Source organism: Leuciscus leuciscus (assembly GCF_965113295.1).
Source record: "Leuciscus leuciscus genome assembly, contig: HAP1_SCAFFOLD_307, whole genome shotgun sequence".
Taxonomy (NCBI): Eukaryota; Metazoa; Chordata; class Actinopteri; order Cypriniformes; family Leuciscidae; genus Leuciscus; species Leuciscus leuciscus.
The window spans coordinates 655-24,867 of NW_028118423.1; the positions used below are offsets into that span (position 1 = coordinate 655).

The 24,213-nt window shown below is 41.6% G+C and overlaps 1 protein-coding gene across 1 annotated transcript; it reads left to right on the forward strand.

Annotated features, from left to right (window-relative positions):
- The first annotated feature begins 272 nt into the window (after positions 1 to 272).
- LOC309491516 (cytochrome c oxidase subunit NDUFA4-like) lies at positions 273 to 20,629 on the forward strand. Its single transcript, XM_082190564.1, has 4 exons — positions 273 to 350; positions 13,779 to 13,864; positions 16,000 to 16,060; positions 20,468 to 20,629. Exons 1-4 carry the CDS (start codon positions 309 to 311, stop codon positions 20,522 to 20,524), a joined length of 246 nt encoding a protein of 81 aa, XP_082046690.1. The 5' UTR covers positions 273 to 308; the 3' UTR covers positions 20,525 to 20,629.
- Positions 20,630 to 24,213: the final 3,584 nt, after the last annotated feature.

Genomic DNA, 24,213 nt, shown 5'->3' on the forward strand with positions numbered 1-24,213 from the left:
TGCACTTGCAAAGTTACTTACAGTCCGTTGAGGAGCTTCAAAACAAGAGTTATCAGATATTACCACAGTCCACTAATACTGTAATACAGCAAACACTGAGAGCTGACACACACACACACACACACACACACACACACACACACACACACACACACACACACACACGCTGTCATTCTCAGAGGTTTAACAGTGTTAATTGGATCACAGTAACATCAATCCCTCACGGCACTGACCGACCCGCTTACAGACACACACACACTTGTTTACTGTGTTTACTGTGTGTACTGTCGCTGGAGCTCGAGGACAACATGTTCAGGACAATGTACCGGCACGCAAAGAAACATCCAGGGGTGAGTCCAACTCTAGTATTTATATAAGACACTTCATAATCCAGGGGTGAGTCCACAACTCTAGTATTCACCTTTACCTGGTTTATAACACATATATTCATCAATCTGACTCTACTGACACTAGATTAAATAGAAATCAGATGAGAACAAAACTAAATCATGAGAGTCTCATTCTAAGTTGCTTATAGTTGTTGAAGTTTGCATCATTGATTTCCGTGAAGCTGTCCTGAAAGCGTCAGTACTGTATAAAGCGCTGTAGAAATGAGCGTTTGAAGCGATATATCGCCGTGCCCCCGCAGCTTCAGTCCTCTATTGTAATCCTCATCACTGTAATAGTTCTTCTGAGAACGAAGGGCTTTTATTGACCTTCCAATTGTTAGTTTTACTGTAGAAACTCTTCTGAAATATTGCTCTCAGTGAACGATTTACTTCACCGCATACAAAACATGAAGGATAAACCCAAACGAACAAAACAGACATTGCTTTCTTTCTCGAACAACAGCTCCATTAGTGTGTGAGGAGTGTGTGTGAGGAGTGTGTGATGACCCAGATTCTAATGTTGGCGGGTTACCAGAACTAAAGGAACGACTGTTACGCAAAGCACCAGTAACAAGATCTTAAGAGTGATCAGATTATTATCTATTTACTGCTGTATCTTCAAGTCAAGTCTCCTTCATTTATACAGCGCTTTACCAATATAGAGTTTCACAGCAGCTTTACAGTGATAACAGGAGATTACAGTAACAGAGATTAGGCTTTACAGCAGATCTAGAATAAAGTTATTGTCCAGATAAAGTTAGTTTTGATTGATTCACTTCCGTTGTAAAGATCATGAGTTATTAACTTAGGGGCCGCTAACACACACCGTTCTCACAGGAAACAGAAACTTTAATGTGTTCTGGCCGTTCATTCACACACCGTGTTTGAGCTGGAGAACACACACTCTGGAGCTGGAGAACACACACTCTGGAGCTGGAGAACACACACTCTGGAGCTGGAGAACACACACTCTGGAGCTGGAGAACACACACTCTGAGCTGGAGAACACACACTCTGGAGCTGGAGAACACACACTCTGGAGCTGGAGAACACACACTCTGGAGCTGGAGAACACACACTCTGGAGCTCGAGAACACACACTCTGGAGCTCGAGAACACACACTCTGGAGCTCGAGAACACACACTCTGGAGCTCGAGAACACACACTCTGGAGCTCGAGAACACACACTCTGGAGCTCGAGAACACACACTCTGGAGCTCGAGAACACACACTCTGGAGCTGGAGAACACACACTCTGGAGCTGGAGAACACACACTCTGGAGCTCGAGAACACACACTCTGGAGCTCGAGAACACACACTCTGGAGCTCGAGAACACACACTCTGGAGCTCGAGAACACACACTCTGGAGCTCGAGAACACACACTCTGGAGCTCGAGAACACACACTCTGGAGCTCGAGAACACACTCTGGAGCTCGAGAACACACACTCTGGAGCTGGAGAACACACACTCTGGAGCTGGAGAACACACACTCTGGAGCTGGAGAACACACACTCTGGAGCTCGAGAACACACACTCTGGAGCTCGAGAACACACACTCTGGAGCTCGAGAACACACACTCTGGAGCTCGAGAACACACACTCTGGAGCTCGAGAACACACACTCTGGAGCTCGAGAACACACACTCTGGAGCTGGAGAACACACACTCTGGAGCTGGAGAACACACACTCTGGAGCTCGAGAACACACACTCTGGAGCTCGAGAACACACACTCTGGAGCTGGAGAACACACACTCTGGAGCTGGAGAACACACACTCTGGAGCTCGAGAACACACACTCTGGAGCTCGAGAACACACACTCTGGAGCTCGAGAACACACACTCTGGAGCTCGAGAACACAGAGTGTGTGTTCTCGAGCTCCAGAGTGTGTGTTCTCGAGCTCCAGAGTGTGTGTTCTCGAGCTCCAGAGTGTGTGTTCTCGAGCTCCAGAGTGTGTGTTCTCCAGCTCCAGAGTGTGTGTTCTCCAGCTCCAGAGTGTGTGTTCTCCAGCTCCAGAGTGTGTGTTCTCGAGCTCCAGAGTGTGTGTTCTCCAGCTCCAGAGTGTGTGTTCTCCAGCTCCAGAGTGTGTGTTCTCCAGCTCCAGAGTGTGTGTTCTCCAGCTCCAGAGTGTGTGTTCTCCAGCTCCAGAGTGTGTGTTCTCCAGCTCCAGAGTGTGTGTTCTCCAGCTCCAGAGTGTTGTTCTCCAGCTCCAGAGTGTGTGTTCTCCAGCTCCAGAGTGTGTGTTCTCCAGCTCCAGAGTGTGTGTTCTCAGCTCCAGAGTGTGTGTTCTCCAGCTTCAGAGTGTGTGTTCTCCAGCTCCAGAGTGTGTGTTCTCCAGCTCCAGAGTGTGTGTTCTCCAGCTCCAGAGTGTGTGTTCTCCAGCTCCAGAGTGTGTGTTCTCCAGCTCCAGAGTGTGTGTTCTCCAGCTCCAGAGTGTGTGTTCTCCAGCTCCAGAGTGTGTGTTCTCCAGCTCCAGAGTGTGTGTTCTCGAGCTCCAGAGTGTGTGTTCTCGAGCTCCAGAGTGTGTGTTCTCGAGCTCCAGAGTGTGTGTTCTCGAGCTCCAGAGTGTGTGTTCTCGAGCTCCAGAGTGTGTGTTCTCGAGCTCCAGAGTGTGTGTTCTCCAGCTCTGGAGCTCGAGAGTGTGTGCTCTCCACACACTCTGGAGCTCGAGAACACACACTCTGGAGCTCGAGAACACACACTCTGGAGCTCGAGAACACACACTCTGGAGCTCGAGAACACACACTCTGGAGCTGGAGAACACACACTCTGGAGCTGGTGAACACACACTCTGGAGCTGGAGAACACACACTCTGGAGCTGGAGAACACACACTCTGGAGCTGGAGAACACACACTCTGGAGCTGGAGAACACACACTCTGGAGCTGGAGAACACACACTCTGGAGCTGGAGAACACACACTCTGGAGCTGGAGAACACACACCCTGGAGCTGGAGAACACACACCCTGGAGCTGGAGAACACACACCCTGGAGCTGGAGAACACACACCCTGGAGCTGGAGAACAAACACCCTGGAGCTCGAGAACACACACCCTGGAGCTCGAGAACACACACCCTGGAGCTGGAGAACACACACTCTGGAGCTCGAGAACACACACTCTGGAGCTCGAGAACACACACTCTGGAGCTCGAGAACACACACTCTGGAGCTCGAGAACACACACTCTGGAGCTCGAGAACACACACTCTGGAGCTCGAGAACACACACTCTGGAGCTCGAGAACACACACTCTGGAGCTCGAGAACACACACTCTGGAGCTGGAGAACACACACTCTGGAGCTGGAGAACACACACTCTGGAGCTCGAGAACACACACTCTGGAGCTCGAGAACACACACTCTGGAGCTCGAGAACACACACTCTGGAGCTCGAGAACACACACTCTGGAGCTCGAGAACACACACTCTGGAGCTCGAGAACACACACTCTGGAGCTCGAGAACACACACTCTGGAGCTCGAGAACACACACTCTGGAGCTGGAGAACACACACTCTGGAGCTGGAGAACACACACTCTGGAGCTGGAGAACACACACTCTGGAGCTGGAGAACACACACTCTGGAGCTGGAGAACACACACTCTGGAGCTGGAGAACACACACTCTGGAGCTGGAGAACACACACTCTGGAGCTGGAGAACACACACTCTGGAGCTGGAGAACACACACTCTGAAGCTGGAGAACACACACTCTGGAGCTGGAGAACACACACTCTGGAGCTGGAGAACACACACTCTGGAGCTGGAGAACACACACTCTGGAGCTGGAGAACACACACTCTGGAGCTGGAGAACACACACTCTGGAGCTGGAGAACACACACTCTGGAGCTGGAGAACACACACTCTGGAGCTGGAGAACACACACTCTGGAGCTGGAGAACACACACTCTGGAGCTGGAGAACACACACTCTGGAGCTGGAGAACACACACTCTGGAGCTGGAGAACACACACTCTGGAGCTGGAGAACACACACTCTGGAGCTCGAGAACACACACTCTGGAGCTGGAGAACACACACTCTGGAGCTGGAGAACACACACTCTGGAGCTGGAGAACACACACTCTGGAGCTCGAGAACACACACTCTGGAGCTCGAGAACACACACTCTGGAGCTCGAGAACACACACTCTGGAGCTCGAGAACACACACTCTGGAGCTCGAGAACACACACTCTGGAGCTCGAGAACACACACTCTGGAGCTCGAGAACACACACTCTGGAGCTGGAGAACACACACTCTGACACAGGTTCTGGTGCAAGTGTTGAAACGTTTTAAAAACGTGATCATCTCCGCGCTTAGGCGTAATTTGCGGGTGGGACATGTCCCCAACACTTTTTGCCAGGGTCGATATTGTCCCAACCACTTTTGAAACATCTCACGGCACGAATGTACCAATACAAATAAATAAAACATCTCCAGTTCACTAGCAGAGCATTCATTTCGTTCGTTTGTTAAATAAGAGGCGATCTAGTGTGAAATGTGTTGTTTCTGAACTCAAGTGATCAAAGTGCTCGTTTCGATCAGTGGCGCGGAGACTGTGTTCTCTTGTGACTCGCGCACAGTCTTCACTCGGACGCGCACTTCAATCCGTTGTGGAGACTCTCTATTCGTTCCGGTGAAATTATAAAACAACATGCACACAAATGTGTCCCTGCCTGATATACTACCACTGATAAACATCATCGGTTTTGATGAATAAACAACAACAACAACAACAAAAAAACAACCTATACGAGTGCGGATTAGAACCCAGAACCTCTGACACACTTGGGAAAAGTGCTGCCACTGGACCATCTAAATCCGTGATTAAAATAGTCGGAATTTATGTTTTTATTTACGTGAAAATTCTCGCCACTAACAACATACACTCTAAAAAATGTTGGGTTAAAAACCCAATTTGGGTTATTTTGGCAACCCAGCGCTGGGTCAAAAAGGGATGTACCCAGTGCTGGGTTGTTTTAACCCAACTAGTTGGGTTAAATGTTTGACCAAGCATGCTGGGTTGTCATTTTAACCCAATTATGGGTTAAAAATTGGAAATTTTTGTAATTAAAATGACTAAAATAACACATCTACAGCAATACAGACTTCAGTAATCAAAATATGAAATTTTATTTTTGTTTTATCAAGTAAAATTGTCCATTTGTGAATTTTTTTTTTTTCATCACTCCCTCCCCATTGACAAAATTCAATGAAAATGCATGAAACCATATCACAGAAAGACTTGAAATAACTTCTTGAAGAAAATATGAAGTGAAATCTCAAAATACTCTTTGATAAAAACCAATTGATAACTACTTGAAATTTGTATATTTATTTACCATAAATGTCTTTTATTCGCTTCCACCTGAAGGCGCTAAGAAAATGGCGGCTTCTCCGACTGCTGTCGTCCGTGTTGTTGCGTGACGTGCGTGCTCTCTTTCATGTCCGCGTTCCCCACCCAGCACCGCTGGGTTACAGATTAAGAACGATTTTCAACCCAAATTGGGTTACATCAACCCAGCATCCTTACCCAACAGTCTCAACCCAGCGTTTGGGTTGAAAAAACAACCCAGCATTTTTTTTTGTGTATTAGACCTCATTAAACAATAAATTAAACCCAATGTAGGCTACTATTTAAATCAATTCCTTTACATACAATGTTATTGTACATCTGATTTATGGTTTAGCATTGTGTTAGCAACACAACCGTCCCACCTGATTTTTAAAACAAAGTTACGCCACTGTCTCCGTGTAAACTTCAAAAACGTGAACCTGTGAGAACGCTGACGGCGCACATGCGTATCACGTGTTTAGTCTATAGATATGCGCGTATGAATATATATATATGTGTGCAGGCGTGTGTCTCTCTTTACAAACTGACATCGCCAAATTACTCGCCTTAAAAATTCATGATACAGAGTTTTTAGTCGTTTCCGCGAATCCAGCGAACCGGAATAATTCTGATAACATTGCATTTGTACAGAGGGAGAGGAAGGAGGCCTTCACAGGGAGAGACTAGTGGACAATCTTCCTCTTATTCCTGTATTTCAGAGGGCAGTGAATGTGGAACTGCAGTTGTTGGGAAACAGGACAAACACATTGTCTGATAAAATGACTTTTGCAGACTTTATAACTTCTGCAGCAAATCTGTGAGAAGATGTTCGACTGAAGCGACAGAAAAAATCAGTTTACGTCTCTGAGTTTGTTGCAGGTCAGGAGCAGATGTTGCAGCAGATGCTGTTAGTGTCTCTCGCTCTCTCTCTCTCTTCCTCACACACACACACTCTCTCTCTCTCTCTCATCATACAGGTGTTACTGTGACTAACAAGTGTGACTTCACAAATAAATAAGAAAGTTGTTGTTTTCTTCACTTAAAAGTGTGATCACTGAATATGACACTCATAAAAAGCGCTCAGGAGAAAAGCACACGTGTGTGTCCATGATTTCAGCATTTGCACAGTTCTTGGTTGTGAACGTTAAGCGAACATATTCTTCAAACCAGAGGTGTAAAGAGTCCCGGAAAACCATACTTGAGTAAAAACACAGATTCCTCACAGTGAAAATATCCGTTACAAGTTCCGAGTCTCCAGTTCCAGTACGCCGTGAGTAACAGTCTCAGAGTCTCTGATTTGAACAGTACTTCAGTATTTCACTCATACTGGACTCAGACTCAGAGATACACTCGTCCTCGACACCTAACAGACATGCCAGTGAAAATAAGAAACATTTGATTTGTAAGATGAGAAATCGTGTTTATTTTCTAAAATCAAAATAAAACTGAATATTGCAATAAATAAAGGTGGACACAACAGCCTCTTAATCGTCTGAACACTCTCAGGTCTCAGTGAAGCTCAAGTGCACATCAAGGCCATCAGTAAACCAATATCCTTCAAAAAGCTGTCATCAATATAGTGGATAAATAAAATAATGTTACGCAAAATTAAATAATCTACCGTAAGTCTACCTCATCATGACCTCATCATGACCTCATCTCAGATATGAAACACCTGTGAGTGAGCGACTCCCTGCTAATGATATTAGCAGGGGATATTTTGGGGATATTTAATTTAATTTTATCAATCAATAAATTCCTCTTGAAACAAACTTTGTTGTATTATTTAAATTTAATACTGTGAAGCTGCTTTGATACAATCTGTATTGTGAAAAGCGCTATACAAAAACTTAAACTTAATGCGCTCACATTAGTGTAAAGCAGTGTTGTTCAGGAGTTTGTGTGAGTAAAGGCCAAACACACATGATCTAGTTCAGTGACCTTAGACGACGATATCGCCTCTTTATAGCAGGAACAAAAGCGTTACAGTAGGTGTCGTGCAAAATGTATCGAGTAATTGGGTAACACTTTATAATAACTGCAGCTATTAGTTAAGCATTATTAAACAGTTAATTCATCATTTATAAAGCATTAATAGACATTAATAAGCAGTTTATAAATACAGCTATAAATGCTTTATTCTTGATTTATAAGCATATCTATAATGTGTTTAATAATTGTATTTTCATACTTTATTATTGATCAATTTATCATTTCTAAATGAAGTATAGCATCATTTACAAACAAGTTATTTAGGTGTTGTCATTGATTAATAAGATCACTTAGAAAGTGTAAGTAAATGTATTAGATTCAGGAGTTATAAAGCATTTAGTAGTGGTCAGTTCACTATAGTGTGAGCTCATCTAAAGTGAGGACTAGTAATGCCTAGCAAAGCATTTATAAAGGAGATTTAAATCTTCTAAACAGAAAAAGGAACACACACACACACACACACACACACACACACACACACACACACACACACACACACACACACACACACACACAGTGATACAGAACATAGAAATATTAACAGTCTTTAAATCTCCTTTATAAACGCTTTACAAGGCATAACTAGTCCTCACTTTAGATGAGCTCACACACATAGTGAACTGACCTCTACTAAACGCTTTATAACTCCTGAATTAACCCTGAATTACAGTAGAAATACATGTTAATAAAGCATTTATTAACACACTAAGTAACTATTACCATATGTCTGAATAATAATATGTATTTAAACAGTTTATTAATCATTTACTTACACTTTCTACGTGATCTTATGAACCACTGACAACTCCTGAATAACCGGTTTGTAAATAATGCAACACTTCATTTAGAAATGATAAATTGATCATTAATAAAAGTATGAAAATACAATATCATGAAAAATACAAGAACAATGCAGTTATAACTGTGTTTATAGACTGCTTATTAATGTATATTAATGCTTTATAAATGACAAATTAACTGTTTACTAATGCTTAACTAATGACTAGATGTACCGCATCGCGGTACAAAATATGACCGCCGCTCAGGCCTGCACTGGCTTTCCACAAAAATAAATGACGTGGAGTAATTTGGCTGTATTGCGTGTTTATGTATATACCTAAAAAAAGTAATAGTATGTGCATGTCTGTCTGTGTGTGTGTGTGTGTGTGTGTGTGTGTATGTGTGTGTGTGTCTGTGTGTGTGTGTGTCTGTGCGTGTATGTATGTGTGCGTACATGTGTGCGCGTGTGTGTTTGTGTGTGTGTGTCTGTGCATGTGGATTTGTATGTGTGTGTATGGGTGTGTGTCTGTGCGTTTGGATGTCAGTGTGTGTGCATGCTTGCGTTTGTTTGTATTCCTGCATGTGTGTGTGTGACAGTATCATCCTAAACCAGCAACCCTTCGCTCAACAGCACCATCTACAGGCCGATGAGTGTACAGTCACTAAATGTGCACATAAATGAATTTATTTTATACCCCCCCATGGATGAAATTCTACAAAACTTAGCAGAGGATACCCCCAGAGGATGTCAAGTTAATCATACACATGAAATATGGTGCAGTTCTGAACATCTCCACTGAAGATAGGGGCGATTAAAGCAGAATAATATTGCATTTTCATTTTTTATGGGAGGGGCGCAAATCACAAATGAGTGATTATGGGCTAGGTTGATGTGGGCCCTTAAGAGCAACATACCATAACAATTACAAATGTTTACAATTACAAATTACAAAGCAATAACAAATGCATTTTTTTGGGTTTGGGGGGGCCCAGCGCGGGGGGGGGGGGGAAGTGGCCCCCGGGGACCAAACGAAATTTTGCCATAAAAGTCTAGTAGACCAACATACCATAAAAATTTCTTCATCCTCGGTGCCACGGTTCAGGTAGTTATTTAGGAAAAACTGCATTTTTTGGGGTTTGGGGGGGCGCGGGGGGGGAGTGGCCCCCGGGGACCAAACGAAATTTTTCCGTAGAAGTGTAGTGGGGCTACATGCCCACCAAATTTCATATTCCCCGGTGCTTCGGTGTCCCTGGTATCGTTGACGAAAAATTTACGGGGGCCCCAGCGCGGGGGGGGGGAAGTGGCCCCCGGGGACCAAACAAAAATTTTCCGTAAAAGTCTAGTAGACCAACATACCATAAAAATTTCTTCATCCTCGGTGCCACGGTTCAGGTAGTTATTTAGGAAAAACTGCATTTTTTTGGTTTTGGGGGGGCCCAGCGCGGGGGGGAGTGGCCCCCGGGGACCAAACGAAATTTTTCCGTAGAAGTCTAGTGGGGCTACATGCCCACCAAATTTCATGTTCCCCGGTGCTTCGGTGTCCCTGGTATCGTTGACGAAAAATTTACGGGGGCCCCAGCGCGGGGGGGGGAGTGGCCCCCGGGGACCAAACGAAATTTTTCCGTAAAAGTCTAGTAGACGAACATACCATAAAAATTTCTTCATCCTCGGTGCCACGGTTCAGGTAGTTATTTAGGAAAAACTGCATTTTTTTGGGTTAAGGGGGGCCCAGCGCGGGGGGGGGAGTGGCCCCCGGGGACCAAACGAAATTTTTCCGTAGAAGTCTAGTGGGGCTACATGCCCACCAAATTTCATGTTCCCCGGTGTTTCGGTGTCCCTGGTATCGTTGACGAAAAATTTACGGGGGCCCCAGCGCGGGGGGGGAAGTGGCCTCCGGGGACCAAACGAAATTTTTCCGTAAAAGTCTAGTAGACCAACATACCATAAAAATTTCTTCATCCTCGGTGCCACGGTTCAGGTAGTTATTTAGGAAAAACTGAATTTTTGGGGGTTTGGGGGGGCCCAGCGCGGGGGGGGAAGTGGCCCCCAGGGACCAAACGAAATTTTTCCGTAGAAGTCTAGTGGGGCTACATGCCCACCAAATTTCATGTTCCCCGGTGTTTCGGTGTCCCTGGTATCGTTGACGAAATATTTACGGGGGCCCCAGCGCGGGGGGGGAAGTGGCCTCCGGGGACCAAACGAAATTTTTCCGTAAAAGTCTAGTAGACCAACATACCATAAAAATTTCTTCATCCTCGGTGCCACGGTTCAGGTAGTTATTTAGGAAAAACTGAATTTTTGTACCAGTAATGGTTTTACTCTTCACAAATGTATTGGAGTAAAGAGTACATTTACTTATTCAAAAATGTAGTCAAGTAGAGAGTAAAAGTTGCTAATATATTTGATACTCAGTAAAACTACAACGTAGCCAAAAAGAGACTTAAGTACAGTAACTAATTACATTTACTCATATTAATTACACCACTGCTTCAAACATTATAGAACGTTACTTTTGAATGTTCTCTGAGTGCTCTCTGAACGCTCTCTGAACGCTCTCTGAATGTTCTCTGAACGCTCTCTGAACCCTCTCTGAATGTTCTCTGAACGCTCTCTGAACGCTCTCTGAATGTTCTCTGAACGCTCTCTGAACGCTCTCTGAATGTTCTCTGAACGCTCTCTGAATGTTCTCTGAACGCTCTCTGAGTGCTCTCTGAACACTCTCTGAACGTTCTCTGAATGTTCTCTGAACGCTCTCTGAACGCTCTCTGAACGCTCTCTGAACGCTCTCTGAACGCTCTCCGAATGTTCTCTGAACGCTCTCTGAACGCTCTCTGAACGCTCTCTGAATGTTCTCTGAACGCTCTCTGAATGTTCTCTGAACGCTCTCTGAACGCTCTCTGAATGTTCTCTGAACGCTCTCTGAATGTTCTCTGAACGCTCTCTGAACGCTCTCTGAACGCTCTCTGAACGTTCTCTGAACGCTCTCCGAACGCTCTCTGAACGCTCTCCGAACGTTCTCTGAACGCTCTCTGAACGCTCTCTGAATGTTCTCTGAACGCTCTGAAACAAGTAGTAACATTGAAAAAACGTCTAACACTTTTCAGTTCAGAAAAAACGATCCACAAACGATGTATAAATAATGTTTTTGTGCCGATGTTTTGAGAACATTATTAAAGACCAGATAACTTTGAACGAACATTTGATTAATGTTTCTGTAAGAACGTAAGTTTCTCTGAGAAGATTCTCTGTTCCACAGCACACATTTATTCACAAAGAAAACAATTAAAATCAACCTTAAAAAAAATTATATTTTAAAGTGTTCAGCAGAAATGTAAAAAAGGCTAGAAAAAAAACATGCACTAGAATGTGAAAAAAGTACAGATTATTATTATTATTATTATTATATTTTTTTTTTTCAATCAAAGTTCCCACTTAATCAAACTCAGTATTAAGAGCTTGAGGAGCTGTGAAGCTAAAACTACAAATGATCATTTATAAAAAATACAAACAAAGAGTAGACCTAATAAAAAAATAAAAAATAAAGAGTAATTGAAAATTGAGATATAATACTTGAAACTTCATCATCATCATCATCATCAAACTCTAACACATCCCGAGCAGAGCCCGGCCGTCAGGACTGAGTTCAGCTCGAGAGAAAGCAGAGCAGAAACACATGTTGCGCTCGGCTTAGGACGCTTACACATATTTGATAAGCTAATTTGAATATCTGCCGGTAACCCCTGGGGGATTATGCAAATCACTGTTACAGGAGGCAGTTTTGACAACATAAGGCGAAGTCTGTGTGTGTGTCTGTCGCTCACTTTCTCCAGCGCGGAAAACACACGGAAAACTGAGGCTTCACATTCCCTCCTTTAATACGCATTTCTATTCTAATCCCTGTTATCATTTACACACACACACACACACTGAAGTCTCCTGGTAGGACGTGTGTGTGTGTGTGTGTGTGTGTGTGAGTGATCCTGTCACTCAGTCTGATCGGCAGTACACACACACACACACACACACACACACACACTGTGTCCTTCGTCGCTCAACCCGGACCGACACACACAGTGTGTCTCCATGGATATAAAAGAGAGAGTGTGTGTTTATTTAGAACTGAAACCTACTCGACACAAGTACATGAACACACACACACACACACACACACACTTCTAAATCCATTTCACACGCCGTTGCGTCCTGAAACATGTCAGACGTCTCTCTCTCAGCTCAGACACGCTCATGATGTTCTTGCTGAGTTCGTAAAGTTACTTAAACCGAGTCTTTACTCTGGTATTTACACTCATGCATTTGGCAGATGTTTTTTCACTTGCATTGCGTTCAAGGTGTGATGTCATCAGCTCATGCATTCACTGTTACTGTTCACTGAGGAAAGCTAAACATTTTTATGTTTATGGTATAGGATTACTGTATACTGTACAGTAGAGTATGGCGCTTGCAACGCCAAGATCATGGGTTCGTTTCTCAGGGAATGCATGAACTGATAACATATACACCTTAAATGCAAAGAATAAAAGCATCTGCCAAATGCATAAATGTTGTTGAGATGTTGCTGAATAACACATCTGCTATATATAAAGTTGGATATATAAGTATGTCGGTATACATACAGTATATTCACATAAAGCGATATATATACACTATCTCAGAATGCAATAGTAAGGCATGAATATATTAAGACATTTTAAACATTAACATCATGATTTTATGAAAAGCTGTTAAATGTGATTTGTCAAAATGCTCGATATAAATAACACTAGTATCCGTTTCTCGACGGCGCTCTTATGATGTGTTTGTCAGGCATTTATGCACTTGCTTTACTTTAGAGTAACACACACACACACACACACACACACACACACACACACACACACACACGTCTTAGTGTGCACTAGTATAGATACGGCATGTGTAACACAGTTTCGATGTTTTTTGTTGTTGTATTGAATTGTATTATTAGGCAGTTTACGTGCAATAATATTTGACTATGTCCTTATTTATTATTAATTATTGCACCTTTTAAAAAAAATGCATTCTCTATTCTAGTTTGTTATTGCTATTATGTTATTTATTGAGGAAGCTGCTTAGACATACACCCGCGTTTCTAATGTTTTATAGGTTAATGTGTTTATCTTGTGTTTCGACCGGGATCTTAGTCCTTAGTTTCGTTCCTTCATATAAAAATGTGTATGAAATGACAATAAAAGACGTTTGAACCTTTGATGACCTTCTCGTCCTCTTCCAGCTCATCCCTCAGTTCATCTTCTTGTTGCTGGGAATGAGTGGAGCTTCTCTCTATCTGATCCGACTGGCTCGAGGACCTCACGTCAGGTGAGAGAGAAAACACACTTTATAATGCACTTACTGTACACATTCAGTTCAGTTCAACTCAAAACACTTTATTAACGAGCCCACATAAAAACATCATACATTAAATTAATAACACAGTGTGCACGGAATACATATTAATTATAATCTGATACAAGTGGATCCCTAAAAAACACGTCCATACCATGTAGAAGAATGAATAAATACAGTATGTAAATAAAATTAATAATTTGACTCACCCTCATGTTGTTCCAAACCTGCTTGAACTTCTTCATAGGAATATAAGAGTAGTTTGGGTTACACTTTAGTTTAAGGTGTCATTGTTACAGTGTAATTATATATATACATACATACAGTACAGGTCAAAAGTTTGGAAACATTACGATTTTTTTATATTTTTTAAAGAAGTCTCTAATACTTATCAAGGCTGCGTTTATTTGATCAAAAATACAGAAAAAAAAAACAGTAATATTGTGAAATATTATTATAACTTAAAATAATAGTTTTCTATTTGAATATACTTAAAAAAATCATTTATTTCTGTGATGCAAAGCTGAATTTTCAGGATCATTACTCCAGTCTATCACATGATCCTTTAGAAATCATTCTAATATGAGGATTTATTATGAGTGTTGGACACAGTTCTGCTGCCTAATATATTTGATGAATAAAAGGTTAAAAAGAACTGCATTTATATAAAAAAAAAACATTTCTAATAATATAAATCATCTTTACTATCACTTTATCAATGTAACACATCCTTGCTGAATAAAAGTATTGATTTATTTCAAAAAAAGAAAGAAAAAATTTTCTGACCGCAAATGACTGACCAGTAGTGGATATTGCTGTTACAAAAGATTTATATTTTTAAAACATTTGCTTCTTTTTTTTAAACTTTTTATTCATCAAAGTATCCTAAAAAAGTATCACAGGTTATGAAAAAATATTAAGCAGCAGAACTGTTTCCAACTTTGATAATCAATCATCATATTAGAATGATTTCTAAAGGATCATGTGATAGACTGGAGTAATGATCCTGAAAATTCAGCTTTGCATCACAGAAATAAATGATCATTTAAAGTATAATAAATTGAAAACCAATTATTTTAAATTGTAATAATATATCACAATATTACTTTTTTTTTCTGTATTTTTGATCAAATAAATGCAGGCTTGATGAGCAGAAGAAGTACTGAGTAATATTAAGCAACTACATGTACTTACTATAGGGTTAGGGTAGGATTAGGTTGAGGGTTAGTTGCATGTAATTATGCATAATTTACTGTTATTACTATGGTAAGTACATGTAACATATGTAACAAGGACACTGTAAAATAAAGTGTTACCGCAGTTTGTTAAACCTGACACAGCACAAGACAATCAGTCACATGACATCATAGTGGGCTGTTCCTGTTAAAGTCCCCCTGTGGTGTAAATCCAGGTTTTAATGTTGTTTATGTGTCTATGTGGTGTATTTAATATGCTTTAAGACAAAGCATGTGTAAGTTCATAAGTCGACAGCATTGCTGAGTATTTCCTCCTTAAAACTGCAGTGAACCAAAGACAGTCTCAAACACACGCTTTGAAATCGCTGGTGTTTCTGACGTCACAAACTACCTTGTAACCAATCAGATCAACGTGTGATCGTCAACCAGTGGATCTCTGAGATGAGTGAGTGAGTGGAGGCGGGGCGCATTTGCATATTCATAGAACCGTGCATACTAAATGAGGCAAGGGTGTCGAGTTACAGTCAAGATATTTTAAGGCATTAAGGGGAAAAAAACGCTTAAAAGTGTAATTTTGGTGACCAAAGATGAGTTTTAAGGGATACAATGATTGACTACAGGGGGACTTTAACAATGTAACAGTTCATTCGGCTCTGTAATGTAACTTATTATAGCTTTTTGAAAATTCTAAATTCTGATTGGACGAGCTGTTTCTAGTGTCTTCTGTTGGTTGTGTGTATTAATTCATCCCTGTGAGAAACAAACTCGGCAGTCTGCCAGAAATACTGTCCTCTGTCACCTCCGCCTGATAATTACCCTCCTTCAGTTTCACCCTCCTTTACAGTCACTCATCCTCATCCTCTTTTCTCCACTCTCTCTCTCTCCGGTCTGGCCTTATCCTCATTCTGTCAGCTGGGACAGGAGGAATAACCCTGAACCGTGGAACAAACTCGACCCGACCTATCAGTACAAGGTAAACAGCCCAGCGACTGTTCTGTGATCAGCTGCAGACTGACAGCGCAGACAGATCCGTCTCTCCCGCTGTTCCCGGCTCAGTTTCATCTCACGCCAAGGAGAGATACGTGACAGGAGACGTCAAGCCGTACAATAGACACACACTTAGTGAGGTGCATCCCAATTCACCAACTTATAGACACTGTTCCATGCTGGTTTTAGCATAACTAGTGCGATTAGTGTTTTTATAACAAGAACAAAGAGAATTTAACCCCAAAAAATAACAATTGGACTTTAATACACAGCTTTAAAGTCATGAAAGGGAAGTTGCGCTGGTCTTTTCTTCCCTAAAGTGCCGTATGTCCAAGTGAAACGCTTCTGGAACAAGAACAAATGATGTCAAGCTGAACATTAGACACACACTTACTGAGATGCATCCCACTTCACCTACTTACACACTATTCCATGCGGTTTTAAAGGGATAGTTCACCTAAAGATGAAAATTTACTCTCCCTCGCGTCAGGTGTATATGACATTCTTCTTTCAGACGAATACAATCAGAGTTATATTAAAAAATGACACTATTCCATGCTGTTTTTAGTATAAATAGTGCGATTAGTGTTTTCACAATGAAATTTTGCACTTCAAATTCTCTTATTTAACAAAAAAAACGAACAATTAGACACTTCATGCACTTTAATACACAGCTTTAAAGTCATGAAAGGGAAGTTGCACTAATGCAATCTTTTCTTCCCTGCACTCTTAAAAATAAAGGTTCCAAAAGGAGGCTTTTGCACTCCTTAATAATGTTGGGTTAAAATAACCCACCGAGTGACCTATGGGGGGGTCACTGTGTGTGTGTGTGTGTGTGTGACCCCCCATAGGTCACCCACCTTCCCAACTGTGGGTTATTTTAACCCAATGCATTGTTAAAAGCCAGTTGGGTTTAAAGTAACCCAACAGTTAAGTTAACTATTTATTTCTATTTATTTTATTTATTATTTTTTATTATTTTTTTATTTTAATAAATACAATACACTTTGTTTTCAAATACAGATTGTTTATTTGTATAAAACAATAAATATGTCTCAACAAATATATTTTTAAATTACAAACTACATATTGTGGAGCCTAGAATTTAATGTAAATATACATACTTGTGTACATGAATTCAAAATACACAAGTTTACATACAACATACGTATTTAACCCAACAGTCGGGTTATTACTAGAAATGACTAGCCTGGGAAAACCCAGACAACTTCCGCAAATTTAGATTTGCTCTGCAGTAGTCTGGCAAAGAGCTCATTCAAGCCCATTTCTAATCCCTCGAAATCGCGGCACCAATCAGAAACGTTGAGGCGGGCTTTACACGATGACGATCGCTCTGATTGGTTGTAGGTCTATCCAATTGCGCCCAGAGGCATTAGAGCGACATCCGTTGGTGAAGCGCACCAACTTTTAAATGCATTATTATATTCAAATTGCAAACACATGAGGACAGTCTCCATGAAAGACCCACTGGCAGATGAACGTGCTGCTACATTTCTCTCCGAAACGGTAGGAAATTAAATGAGATTTAATAGAGGATTTTAACTGTGACAAGATGATTGACAGGGCAGTTTACGTGACAGGACGCACGCGACAGATCCGTCCGATAAAGATGATGAAGTAGTATGTCCCAGAGCTTGCCTACTTTTTTGCTACACATTCAAAAGTAAATACCTTTTCTTCACAAAAAGAGTACATACTTTTATGGCGTAGTGTAACTTAGGGACGCAGCATATGGCTTTACACATGACGATCGCTCTGATTGGTTTTAGGTCTATCCAATTGCACCCAGAGGCATTTGAGCGACATCCGTTGGTGACGCCCCTTTGGAAATGAGTTATTAATGAAGCTTTGCCAGACCATAACTCAGTTACTACTGAGAATGGTCTGGTTTTAACCAGGCTAAGAAATGACCCAATTATTTAAAAAAATTACCCAACATTCTCGGAAAATAACCCAACATAGTGACCCAATGTATGTAACCCAATGGTTGGGTTAAAAAATAACCCAATGTTTTTTACTGTGCAGTGATGCCATAGAAGAACCAGGGTCCCAAGAGAACCTTCCAGTGAAGAGTTTAAGAACATTTAAGATTAAGCCAGGATTAGTTAAATTAGGACATTGAAGTAGCTTGTTTAAACGTGCAATAGAAGAAAACAGTGCAAGTTGTTAAAACAGCTCAAACATATATTCTAGTCTGGGTCTGTGAAACTGGCCACTACATAATCTAAAGTAACCTTTTGTGCAATGGGAAGGTTTCATGGATGTTAAAGGTTCTTTATTGGCAGCTAAAGTTCCATTAAGAACCTTGAATATCCATGGAACCTTCCCATTGAACAAAAAGGTACTTTATAGTGGAAAAGGGTTCTTTAGATTATTTAAATGTTCTTCACACCAAGAGGAAATGGTTCTGGAAGGTTCTTTCGGGATCCTAAAATGGTTCTTTATTACTGCAAAAGCCTCCTTTTGGAACCTTTATTTTTAAGAGTGTATAATGCCGTACATCCGAGTGAAACGCTTCTGGAACAAGAACAAATGAGGGCGGGGCTTGATTGTGTCTGTGGGGAATTGATTGGATGGTTGTGGTTTGCTATTGGCTGATCTCATGTGAGTGACAGGTTATAGCCCCGCCCACATCATCAGAGAAGAGAAGAGATTCTGCAAGAGGAACTTATTCTCATTCAAGATTACCAGGAACATGAAGTTCAAAACTATGCATAATTCATTTAGAATAAACAATGCAATATTCCGTAAAAAAAAAAAGAATTGTCCATTTTGATTTCATGGTGACTTGTTTCTAGATAAGCCTTGTGCGCCCGAGGCTCGTGTGAAAGACACAGCGTTCGTTCACGTCTGCTTTAGAAGGAATAATTTATATCGCAGCGAGTGAATGTTTTATTCTCGTTTGGAACATCTTGATCACCTCCAACCATTAATGAAAGAATTAACAAAGGCAGACGGAGAGAATGAGAGAGGATTCCTCAGAGAAGACACGCGTGTTCATGGGAAGTTTGCGTTCAGGCTCACGAAAGGTCACGACTCGACATGTTTAATTCTCAAAAGGAGCCAAAGGTCAGAAATCAAGAATCCGGCAGCGTCTCAACATTAATCATAATGAGAGAAACAGAAGCAGAGAGAGATCAATGTGAATATGAGAATAAAATAACACCGGCTGAAGAACGTGTCTCCTGTCACACATTCAGAACATAAACATGCTTTCTGTCACAGAAAACCTGACGCTCCGAGACCTTTTCACAAAAACAGCAAAGCATGAATGCAGGAACTGTGGGATTCTTTCAGCCGTTTCATGGTCAAGCAGGAAATGATGCGTCTGGTCACTGAGTAAAGTAACAGCAAACTCTCCTCAACAAGAGGAATCATTCACATCACTCAGCTTTAACTAATGATTGATCAGTAAATAAGCACATCTAATCAAAAGTAACGTTCAGAGAACATTCAAAAGTAACGTTCAGAGAACATTCAAAAGTAACGATCAGAGAACATTCAAAAGTAACAATCAGAGAACATTCAATAGTAACGATCAGAGAACATTCAAAAGTAACGATCAGAGAACATTCAAAAGTAACGTTCAGAGAACATTCAAAAGTAACGTTCAGAGAACATTCAAAAGTAACGTTCAGAGAACATTCAAAAGTAACATTCCATAATGTTTGAAGAATGATACAATGGAATGTTCACATAACGTTTGCATAAGGAAGAACACAACATTTAAAATAACTGCTCATTCAGAAATACTGTTTTCATAACTTAATGGGAACGTTAGCAAAACATTCTTAGAACATATTTTTGTCAGCTACGAGACGAGCAAAGTATACATGGGGTTTCAATTTTGTCTCAAATATACACAAAAATATGTCAAAATGTCCATCTTGGTGAGTATTTACAGAAAGACAGTCAGTTTTGTCTTTAGTTGGGAAAGAAATCGAATGCGTGTCATTATATTAGATCCATGCATTCAGTCTTAAAAGCCTAATGCAAATACCTACGGCTCTCTGTCATTAATGTTAAAGGCAAAATCACTCACTGCTCTTGACTGAATAACTTCAGTAGCTTTACTACGAATCAATGTATATTTAATTTATACAGTGAAAACTATGCAGTTCACAAACACAAAGTCTCTCGTACACTTTTCCTGGAAAACAAACAAGAGCCAGATCACGAAACAAAGGGTTGCAGAATCTGTCAGACACTGAGTGTGAGTGTTTTTGTTATTGTGTGTGTGTGTGTGTGTGTGTGTGTGTGTGTGTGTGAGAGAGAGAGAGAGTGACTGCTCTTGTTTGTCGTTTATGAGATTCTGATGATCTTAATTTACGCTAACTACATTTAAATGTATTCTCTCGTTCTCTCTACACAGTTGGTGGCCATCAACACAGACTATGAGCGTCTGAAGAAGGAAGGACCTGACTTTTAAAAGACCTCAGAGGAGCAACACACACACACACACACACACACACACACACACACACACACACACACACACACACACACACACACACACACACACATAAACACTGTACCCCTGATACTTCTGCATCCACTGAAAACTAATTAAATCACTTATTTTAATAGCTAGCTAAAAATATGAAGCAGCACTGTTTTCAAGATTAATAATAATAAATATTTCTTGAGCATCAGATCATCATATTAGAATGATTTGTGAAGGATCATGTGACACTGAAGACTGGAGTAATGATGCTGAAAATTCAGCTTTGATCACAGGAATATATTGCACTTTACTATTAGTAATATTTCACATATACACACATATGTCCTTCACATGATGTATTGTGGTTTGCCATCAGTGATGATTCTCACGTGTCTCATGATAACCGACTGAACAACTGAACTCACCACAAAATTGCAATTTCTGATTGAACTATTCCTTAAAAAAAAAACATGAGAATCAAATGTGTTTGTCACACACGTCACAGTTTGAGTCTCTATTTGTTCGAGAACACAAATGTGTGGCGTCTTTGTCCAACCGCCGAACACCAAATGTTTGTGGCCCTTTAGAAAAGCCTGTAAGTTTGTTGTGGGCATATTTGCAGGACATTAGGAGGGAGAATTGCTGGGCAGCGTGAGCATAGTGAGAATAATGCATGTTATCTAGCGGCAATCACTCCTGTCCTCTGCACAGCTGGGTACCCAAACACACACACACACACACACACTGACAAACACTGACACACACACACCGAAAGCATTCAGTTCTTCAATAAAGAGTATGCTCCTCATCTCTGCCTTCACACACACTCACTCACACACACACACACACACACACACACACACACACACACACACACACACACACAGCTCCAGACGCTCCACCTGCGGCGTGTAAGAGCTCCTTCTGTCAGGCTCCAGCACATGCTGACAGGTAATCAGGTTGGTTGAAGAAATGCATGAGGCATAATCACACACACACACACACACACACACACACGGGCCGTCATTACCTAAGCGGAAGGCGCTGTGACCCGTCACGATTGCATTGCCTCCATTTGTTATTTTTTGTATCGCTATTCATCTACAGGCCGAACACACACACACACACACACACACACACACACACACACACACACACACACAGAGTGAGCGAAACACCCCCGACCGTCCCGCTATAACTAAGAACAATCACAATAAATAAATAAATAAATAATACATATTCTGCTGTAATATTGACATGAGCTGCAAACAAAGACTGGAGCTCGAGGAGTTCAGAGACTCGTGACGGCCGTGTGTTTATGTGTGTGAGCATCTGAAGATCACACTGATTAATGACCAAGACCAGCTGTAAATGCTCATCCATTACTTGAACTAAACAATGCATGAAATTCACCTCTCCATTGTTATATAAGCAGCATAATATCCAAATATAAGTCTCTATTCAGTTCAGATAAACACCCTTCGGGAATATCATGCAACAAACAAACAAGTAGTGACTGAAAAGATCTACATGTCTGTCAATTTGTTTTTTAGAGAACAAAAAAATAACTAGGAACCAAATATGCAAATTAGCTTGCATTTTAATATCTATGTGGAATGCAAATAATTTTTGTGCTGAAATGATGCTTTTTAAAGTCAAGCATCTTGATGAATTCTGGACAATATAACACATAGTCATGGAGATGCATGTAAATATCAATTACATGCTGAAAAACCTTAACAGCTATACATTTACATTTACATTTACATTTAGTCATTTAGCAGACGCCCTTATCCAAAGCGACTTACAAATTAGGACTAAGTTCAGCGAGTCATCATAAAGAGGCAAAAGCAACAACAACGCAGGAAGTGCTCAAAATACGAAGTTCTGGTATTATTCAGAGTAGCATAAGCCTGATAAGTGATGTTTCAAAGGGAAAGGATTTTTTTTTATTTTTTTTATTTTTTTTTATAAGGTTAAGTGCTCACGGAAGAGATTGGTTTTCAGCTGTTTTTTGAATGTTGTCAGGGATTCTGCATTCCGGATGAGGGTGGGGAGAGCGTTCCACCAGCATGGAACTGTAAATGAGAATGTTCTGGAAAGTGATTTTGTGGCTTTCTGTGATGGAACCACGAGACGTCGCTCGTTGACCGATCGTAGGTGTCTGGTAGGGATGTAGACTCGTAGGAGTGAGTGAAAGTAGGAGGGAGCTGAGCCTGTGATAGTTCTGTAAGCAAGCGTCAGTGCCTTGAACTTGATGCGAGCAGCTAGAGGTAGCCAGTGCAGAGAGATGAACAGAGGAGTGACGTGGGCCCTCTTGGGCTCGTTGAAGACAAGACGAGCTGCAGCATTCTGGATCATCTGTAGGGGTTTGGTCGCACATGCTGGAAGTCCGGCCAGAAGAGCATTGCAGTAGTCAAGCCTAGAGATGACCAGGGCCTGGACGATAAGTTGTGTTGCATGCTCAGTTAGGAAAGGCCTGATCTTCCTGATGTTGTGCAGTGCAAACCTGCATGATCGAGCTGTCTTTGAAATGTGATCTGTGAAGGTCAGCTGGTCATCAAACGTTACTCCAAGATTTCTGACCGATCTTGATGGGGTGATTAATGATGACTCTAGCTGGATGGTGAAGTCGTGCTGTAGAGACGGATTGGCAGGGAGGACGAGAAGCTCAGTCTTTGCCAGGTTGAGCTGCAGGTGGTGTTCCTTCATCCATGTGGAGATGTCCGCCAGACAGCTTGAGACCCGTGCAGCTACTGTGGGATCATCTGGTTGAAAGGAGAGGAAGAGCTGTGTGTCATCAGCATAGCAGTGGTAGGAAAAACCGTGTGCCTGTATGATGTGTCCCAGTGATGTGGTGTAGATGGAGAAGAGGAGGGGACCAAGAACTGAACCCTGGGGAACCCCTGTGGTCAGCTGATGTGCTCTGGATACCTCGCCTCTCCATGCGACCTTGAAGGACCTACCTGTGAGATAGGACTCAAACCAGTGGAGTGAAGTTCCTGTGATGCCCAGTGATGAGAGGGTGGACAGAAGGATCTGATGATTCACCGTGTCGAAGGCAGCAGACAGATCCAGGAGAATGAGGACTGAAGACAGAGGACTGAAGACTGAGGACTATACAAATGAAAAACTAGTTTTAGAAATTTTTTTGACTTACCTGCATTCATCATAACTTGTAACTGCAGCATCGTGATTCTAATAACAGTATGAAATCAAAATGATGAGGTTGTGAATTTAGAAATACTAGACACTACGTCTGAAATAAAGGAAAATCACAATCAGTTTTTGAAGGAAGAACAGCAAACAATGAAGATTCAGTGATCAGTTACTCACCCTCACTTCATTCTGACTCTTTCTTCATGAGTAGATGTTGAGCAGACGTACAGCAGACATTTAGAAGACGTTCAGCAGACGTTTAGAAGACGTCCAGCAGACATTTAGAAGACGTTCAGCAGACGTTTAGAAGATGTCCAGCAGACATTTAGAAGACGTTCAGCAGACGTTTAGAAGATGTCCAGCAGACATTTAGAAGACGTTCAGCAGACGTTTAGAAGATGTCCAGCAGACGTTTAGAAGACGTTCAGCAGACGTTTAGGAGACGTTCAGCAGACGTTTTGAAGATGTTGAGCAGATGTTCAGCAGACGTTGAGCAGACGTTTAGCCGACGTTTA

Coding starts and splice junctions, on each gene's coding strand:
- LOC309491516 (XM_082190564.1), top strand. CDS start 309: ATGTTCAGGACAATGTACCGGCACGCAAAGAAACATCCAGGG. Junction 351..13,778: donor ACGCAAAGAAACATCCAGGG/GTGAGTCCAACT, acceptor GTCCTCTTCCAG/CTCATCCCTCAGTTCATCTT. Junction 16,061..20,467: donor ACCCGACCTATCAGTACAAG/GTAAACAGCCCA, acceptor CTCTCTACACAG/TTGGTGGCCATCAACACAGA.